At 47.5% G+C, this 7746-nt stretch overlaps 1 protein-coding gene across 8 annotated transcripts in view; it reads left to right on the top strand.

Moving 5' to 3' along the window:
- The window catches only part of Ptpn13 (protein tyrosine phosphatase, non-receptor type 13), a 229009-nt gene extending 226538 nt beyond the window's left edge, over positions 1 to 2471 (top strand). For all 8 annotated transcript variants that reach the window (XM_023712954.1, XM_023712955.1, XM_004629264.2 and 5 more), the window contains 2 exons: positions 550 to 612; positions 1819 to 2471. In XM_023712954.1, the coding sequence (XP_023568722.1) occupies positions 550 to 612; positions 1819 to 1914 (159 nt within the window). In that variant the 3' untranslated portion in view covers positions 1915 to 2471. The remainder of the gene's footprint in view (positions 1 to 549; positions 613 to 1818) is intronic.
- Positions 2472 to 7746: the final 5275 nt, after the last annotated feature.

Here is a 7746-nt window from a genome sequence, read left to right as displayed (position 1 = left end):
GGAGAAAGCAGTTCTTACACCTCAAACGCCATTCAATCTAGCTAGAACAAAAACCAAATGATGTATTTCTCCCTTGATTCCAACTCTTAAGTGTCAGCTAAAATTTAAAACTCTTGTTTTACTCTGAAAGCATTCTGTAAGAAAATAGTTTGAACCAGGCGTGGCGGCACACAGACCTGTAATCCCAGCACTCGGGAGGCTGAATAGAAGGATTACTGTGAGTTTGAGGCCAACCTGGGCTACATAGTGAGTTCAAGGCCAAGCTGAACTGTGCAGTGAGACCCTGTCCCAGTTTATGTTGCTTTTTAAATTGTAAAAAAATTTAATTTGGGAGGAAGAGAATATCTGCTGAAGATTTTCAACCTACTCTAATTCTTAGAAACATCATAGATGATGACAAAATCCATTCACCAAGTCGCTTTCCAGGACAGTTTCCCAGAACAGAAGCAGCAGTGCAGGGTGCAGAGCCTACACAAGCTGTCTGTCTGTGAGCTTCTTGGGGTCAGATGCCGTCGCCCTCTGTCTGACGCGCTCTGTCTCCTTGCGCAGTTCGACATCTCAGACCTGGTGCGCTGCATGCGGCTGCAGAGGCACGGGATGGTGCAGACCAAGGTGAGTCCGCTGCTGGGTCCTGCCCGACACTTCTGTGGGGAGCCCGCGCCGGTGCGCTCCCTTGAGCGCCGTGGAGCTTGGCAAGACTATGGCTGCAGGAAGCCGGCCTGGGTTGGAGGGCCACTGGTTGCCAGGTGAAGTGAGGCCTGCCTCCAGGGGGCGCACTGGGTCAGTCAGGTGGCCTGGAGGTGGCAGGAAGAGGATTGGCTGGTGGGTTGTGCGTGGTGTGAGACGGCCAGGAATGGGAATGGGTGTGGGAGATATAGGAAGGTAAAAGACGGGAGCAGAAAGGAAATGAAAAGCTGCTTGTAGTCCTGCTTTAAGAGATTGTTGGCTGCGCGAAAGCTGTTCACATCCCTTTTCCTAAACACGTAGGCGTGCAAACTATTGTTCACGTGTGTATTACTATTTTAAATCACATTTAACTGGGTTTTTTCACTAGTTTGCATTTAATATATTAATTTTTCCTACTTATTTTCAGCCTCATTTGTTCCTTGTCAAAAAAAAAAAAAACCCTCAGATCCCTACACCACCCACTTAGTGGCAACACAGAGATGCATTTTCAAACATCTTAGATTTCTGTTCAAAAATGTTGAAAGAAAAATTATTTTATATTGAATGTGTTAATTGTATTTTGAGAAAAAAAAAACTTTGATTTCAGTAAACACACCTTATCTCCAGTTCTTTCACTCCAAAATATTTAAAGAAAATTATTTTTAATAAGTTCTTGGGTTTTTTGTTTGTTTTTGTTTTTGTAGTACCAAGGAATGAACTCAGGACCCTGTGCTTGCCAGGCAAAAGTTCATTCTACTGAGCTATCTCCCCGCCTCCCTGGTTTTTTATTTTACCTTTAAAACATCAAGATGAGTTTTAGTAAATCTACAAGAAGTTTTGTAAGAAGCTTATTTTTCCATGCAATATTATCAGAGCATCAAAACAGAAGTGGTCCACCACCTAGAGACAAACAGCTCTGGAAGTTTCACCCCACCCTCCGGCTTTTCCCCTCTCCATTTTGTCAATTTAGTTTCTGTGTTTTTTATCATTTTTATGACACTGAGCAACTTGTGACCTGCTTTTTATAGTCCACACTTAAAATTTTTCCATACTCATAAAACCCAAACATCATTCCCTGTAGTGGTTAGAACTAGGTATGGTCATCCCCTGGTGCCGCTAAAATCAGTCTCTCCCGCCCACTCTCAACCACAGGACCAGTACATCTTCTGCTATCAGGTCATCCTGTATGTCCTCACGCAGCTTCAGGCTGAAGAAGAGCAAGGAGAGCAGCCCCAGCTTCCGGCGTGACGAGCGCGCAGCAGCCTTCCGGCCCCATGTCTCCTCCGCCTTGAGACCCCTGCTCTCCAGGCACAGAGCAGCCACACTGCGCAACGTCAGCCTGCGCACTGCTGACCACACAGGGCCGTCTCTGTACCACGACTGCAAATGTCATCTCCACAGCTGCATCCACCTCTGATAGTTCTTAAATTGTTTAAATGATCAGTGGCAGGTATTAGGGCTAAAGGTACCATTTGCTTATAGAGGACATTGTTACAAGGACATGCTGAGTCTACTTCTAATGTACCAATCTTGTTTATAGCAAATTTTTTCCAGTATTTTAATAGAGTTATTTTATAGGGGATACTTGAAACCAGTATTTAAGCTTTAAATGACAGTAATATTGGCAGAAAAAGTAGCAGATGTTTACTGTATCCATTTCTAATGTTTACTACATAGATTATCCTGTAATATATTTATATACTTTTTCATGAACCTAGAGTTATCGGCATCATCTGCATTGACGGAGTTAACTGCATCGCATGTTTGTAATGCGGCTTCTCACTTTGTAAATAAAAATGTGCAGAAACACATTTGTAGGGTTTATTCTTTTTTTTTTTTTAATATTTATTTATTTATTGTGTGTGTGTATGTGTGTGGCCAGCTCAGCCCACCAGGGGGCGGGGCTGGCGGGCATGTGGTGCTGGGGATTGAACCGCGGTCCCTGTGTTTTGCTTAGCTTAGCTTGTTCTAAGTAGGTGCTTTAGACCACTGAGCCATCTCACCAGCCCCTGTAGGGTTTATTCTTAACAGCACCCAGGCCTCTGGGAAGCCAGTTACCTCATGATGCCAGCTCCCATCCGCTCGCTTGTTCACTGTTGTGCCAGCCTCCGGCTGTGGGAGTTCCCAGGGATCCAGTACACCTTCATTAAGGGCTGACATGGCCAGGATGGGCTGCGCAGCAGCTGTGAAATCCAGTTTCCCTCTTCGACCCCCGCAAGTGATGTGTCACTCAGAATATTGCAAGTGATGCTCAGGATTCTCAGCCAACCAGAGAGTGGTCACACAGCAGCTTCCTACCTGCTTGGCTGTGCCGTAGAGGAAGGCAAACAGATCCAAGCTCAGGGGAGACGGAGTCCCGTGCCTGATTCCCTAGCCTGATTCTCAGTGTTGCCCTGTCCTGTCCAGAGACCTGGCATGCTGCATGCCTGCTCCTACCGTTGCACCAGCTCTGCATCTGTGGGCTGGAGCCACTCTTCCCTGAGCGTGGATGGCCAGGCCCTGCGCCTGGGGAAGAAGGCTCTGCAGGCAGAGGTGATACCGATCAAGGTGCAAAGCTCCTTGGTGGTGCTTCAGTCTCCACTCAAAGTGACTAAACTCTGGCAAAAGAAGCTTCACCACATTCTCACCTCAGCTGGAAGAGTTGGAGCCAACATCATAAATTGAACTCACAAAGTTTTCTATTGCTCTAAAAGCCCTTTGGAAGCCCTGTTGTAAGCCCAAGTCCTGCCTGGTCTCCCATTTACCAGCATACAAAACTAGGCCTGAAGGCTGCAGAGCCAGGACAGCTCCGAGCTCCCATCTAATGACACAGACTGGGAGCGCAAAGGCAGAGGGCACTTTCTAGAAAGAATGTGGCCGGAATGGAAATGGGGAAGAGATGCAGGTGTAGGTCTGTGACACCAGAATGGGGGCATCAATATAAACGTGCCACAACTGCCCAGGATCCGACGCCCTGCTGTGGCGGATACAATACAAGCTGCTCATTGGCCTGGGAAGCAGGGAAAGGGACAGCACCTGAGGCCCTCAACTGTCAGAGTAAGCACAGCATGGCTCTTCCTACACTTGTAGCAGCTAAGTACTAGAACACATAAACCTGAAACGTACGCCTCAAACTTACTCATCTCCAGTTTATCAAACAGTTTGGACAGGTAACTGCATGCAGGCCACTCCTTCCCACCAAGCATACAGGTGCTCTGTGGTCAGCACATGACTTCCAACATCATCATGGGGCTCCCCTGCCCAGCCAGGAGGAGAGCGCAGGGACTGCATGTGGGCCAGCTGTGTGGGCTGGGCCAGACCTGGAGGGCACACCCAGCACAGCCATGCACTATCAGCAATAGCTGGCAGCCCCACTAGGGGTAGTTGGCTGAGCCGCCAGCGTGCCACCAAAGGGGAACACGAGGTATAATGGAAGATACTTCTGAAGCCATCGCAGCTGTATATTCTAAGATGCATTCTGGGGAGAAGGTGGAGAAAGGGCGTCTTACGCCCTGCTGGAATGTAAAGTACTAGCCACTAGGGAGAGCAGTATGAGGCCTGCTCAAAACGAAAACTGGAGGGGCCGGGGAGATGGCTCAGTGGAATAAGTGCTTCCCTGACAAGTGCAAGGGCCTGAGTTCAATCCCCAGTTCCGCAAAAAAAAAAAAAACGAAAACTGGAAATAGAGTTCTGTGTGTGATATAGCTAACCCATTTCTGGGTGTAGACCCAAAGAAATGAAGTCAGCACAGCAGGCAATAGCTCCGTGCTTCTACTTACTGTGTCACTTCATAGTAGCTAAGTCAGAATCTGCCTACATACTCATCAACAATGACTGAGGAAAATACACAGTGGAGTATGATGCAGCCATAAAGAATGAAATCATTTGCTGCCAAAATAATGGAACTGGAGTTTGTCGTGTTAAAGACAGACAAGAAATGACAGGTACGATATATTCTCTCACATGGAAACTAAAACAAAAACCTGAAAGTGATTTCTAGGCATAGAGGTAAGGGGACTGTGAGGAGGGAAGGGTGGAGGTGATTAGATCTAGTTGCATGCTCCACACAAGCTTGGAAATACCACACTTAGGACCATACATACATATAATATTTTTAATCTTTTTATTTATTTGGTACAGTGTCTTGCTATGCAACTCAGAATCACAGTGTTCCTCCTGTCTCAGCCTCCCTAACACTGGGATTACAGGCATGCACTACCATGCCAGGTTTCAGTGGCCGGCTCTGGGTGAGGCCAGCACGACATATGGTACCAGGGATTAAACCGGGTCCTTGTGCTTGCCAGGCAAGCACTTAGACCACTGAGCTATCTTCCCAGCCTATATGTATAACTAATGTGCTAATTTTTTTAAAGAATGGTACCAGGATAGTTAGAGGCTTTGCAGAGCTAGAAACACAATTTTATCCTAAAATCAAAACTTTGGCAATGTCGTTAGCACAGATGATCTGAATGATGATGAACGGGACAGAAATGGGTGTTGGGATCCGATCCTGTTTGGGGGAGGCAGGCGCTGTACGGCTGAGCTGTATCCCTGGCCCCAGAGATCAGATTCTTATACCTGTGCTTCCAGATCACCTGCCAGGTCTGGCTAAAAAAATGACTCATTATCTAAATATAATGTGATAAAAAAAAAACAAGAGATAGAACAGTTTACCACAGCTGGGTTCCAGCAATCAATGCCTTACAATGCAAGTGTCCCTATTTTATTTAATTTATAAATGCTCAAGCTACCTGGTTATGGTGGGTATAAACATGACAAAGTGCAGGCCAGACTGAATAAAATTTTAAAGCCAACAAAATCTTTTTTTTTTTTTTTTTTTTTTTTTTTCCAACAAAATCTTAGTGTGCCAATTTGGGAATGCATTTGAGTACGAGTAACCAAAAATCAACCAGATGAATTTCAATGAGATTTCCTTTCCTTGGGTTAAACAGGTTCAAAAGGCTGTCCCTAGGATTGACTCCTTTAGGGTCTGGCTGTGGATGAGGCAGCTCCACCCCATACATCCCTATATCAGAAAGAATATAGCAGTATCAGAAGACAGTTTCCGAGGTGGTACAGTCCTGAGCACTACCTCGGTTCCAGACGTAGGAAGGAGAGACCAGTGGACCCTGGGAGGCAGCGAGTACTGTGCACCCCAGTTTCCAACACACCATCCTTACACCATCAATTTTTTAAGATCTTGTTGAACTAGAAGCATTTGATTTTTATAACTGTTGAGGGCAACTGCGGAAATATTTTTATTCATTTGCCCCAAAGGACCCAGATTCCAACAACAAGGCTCAGCAAACCCTCAGGCCCTGGTTAAAGTGTGCTAGACTGGGGAGAGCATGAGGCGCTCGCTGCGGGGCAGACGCGGGCAGACCCAGGTGGACAGGTGCCGCCGGAGATCACAGGAGAGGAGAGCTGGCGGCACCACCAAAGTCCTCCTCTGCGACTGTGCGGAGAGGGGACGCTGCAATAGCGCTCACTTCCCAGGCTGGCTTCCCAAGTTGTGTCTGGGCTCAGATGTGTCATCCTCCTTTATAAGAAAGGAAACTGAAGCCTAAGGGGGTCATTACTGGCCCTGGGTCGCCCCAGTGACCAAGGTAAGGGCTTCCATTCCACGTCGGCCTGGTCCAGGTCCTTCCTGCTGCGTCTGCTGCATGCAGTGGGCAAGCTCACTGGACAGCTGGCTTCTGGCCTCACGCTGTCCCAGCCCCACCTCCAGGCTTCCCAGAAGCCCCAGCTTTGAGGAGCTCAAGGTTAGCCCAATCAGTTACAATGCACTGTATCTAATTAACACTTCTTTGTTTTGTCTGTTCTAAAGATACACATCAGCCAAGCTGGGTAGCACAAGTCTATAATCCCAGTACTCAGCTGAGGCAAGAGGATCTCCATGAGTTTGAGGCCAGCCTGGGCTACACAGTGAACTCAAGGCCAGCCTGAACTACACAAGGAGACCCTGTCTCAAAAAAAGAAAAAAATCCCGCGTGGGGTGCCAAGTAGCTGATACTCCAGCGTGTCTGTAAGCCCTGTGAGATGACAGTCGTCTGGCTGGACTTCCAGGCCCTCACATCAATTTGTGTTTGTTTCTGTCTTAAAGATGCCTGTGCAGTCCTGTCCCTCATCCTGGTGAATACTAATCCTCACACGCTTTCAGAACAGAGCACTGAAATTCACCATTTAGCTATAGAGGTCTATACAGAAGAGATTTAGAAATTTATTTTTTCATAGATTCATTAAAATTCATGGTAGTAGGGGCCAGGGAGATGGCTCAGTGGAATAAGCACTTCCTTGGCAAGCGCAAGGGCCTGAGTTCAATCCCTGGTTCAAAAAAAAAAATCATGGTAGTGTTCATTCTGCACCTGAAAATCACTTCTCTTCCTCCCACTTTTTCTCCCAGTACTGTAGATTGACCCTCAGCACTGAGCTACATGTCCAGCCCCTTTATTTTGAGACAAGATCTCAGTGTTGCCAGAATGGCCTCCAGCCTGGGGCCCTCCTGCCTCAGCCTCCCAGCTTGCTGGGGCTGTGGGCATGCAGCTGTCTTCACTCACAACTGCCAGCCATGTCTGCGGTGGCCCATGCCCCACTGCCCTGTAATCCTGAGGACCAGCATCCTTCCTGCCTGTGCCTGCTGCACGCTGGCGAGCCTGCACAGATAGCTCCTCAGCCCAGTCTGCAGGTGGGTGCACGGGAGCCCACGCATGCACGCAGGGACTCGTCAGTCATGCGCCAGGTGGGCTGGTGCTTCTTCTGCGCAGAAGCCTCAAGCCTGTCACTGCTAGACCCTGGGCCTGTCTTCACAGCCACAAAGACTTATTAAAAAATTCCATAATGATCCCTGTCAGCAGATTAACCCACAAGGCATGGAGAATGCTTGCAAAATCAAGTGGTACAGCATTTAATCTCAGGTAGCACACTATTTTACAAATGAAACTAGAGGGGCTGGCAAGATAGCTCAGCGGTCTAAAGCACCTGCTTAGGCAGGTGGAGGGGACCAAGGTCCGATCCCATTCACCACTGGTCTCAGGGTAGGCTGAGCTGGCCGAACAACAAAACAAAACAAAATAAAAATAGAAACAAAATGGAACAAAAAGA

The sequence above is a fragment of the Octodon degus genome, unplaced genomic scaffold (genome assembly GCF_000260255.1).
Source record: "Octodon degus isolate 3935 unplaced genomic scaffold, OctDeg1.0 scaffold00028, whole genome shotgun sequence".
Lineage (NCBI taxonomy): Eukaryota > Metazoa > Chordata > Mammalia > Rodentia > Octodontidae > Octodon > Octodon degus.
Note: the sequence above shows the minus strand (reverse complement) of the source record. Positions and strands in the feature narration are given on the sequence as shown.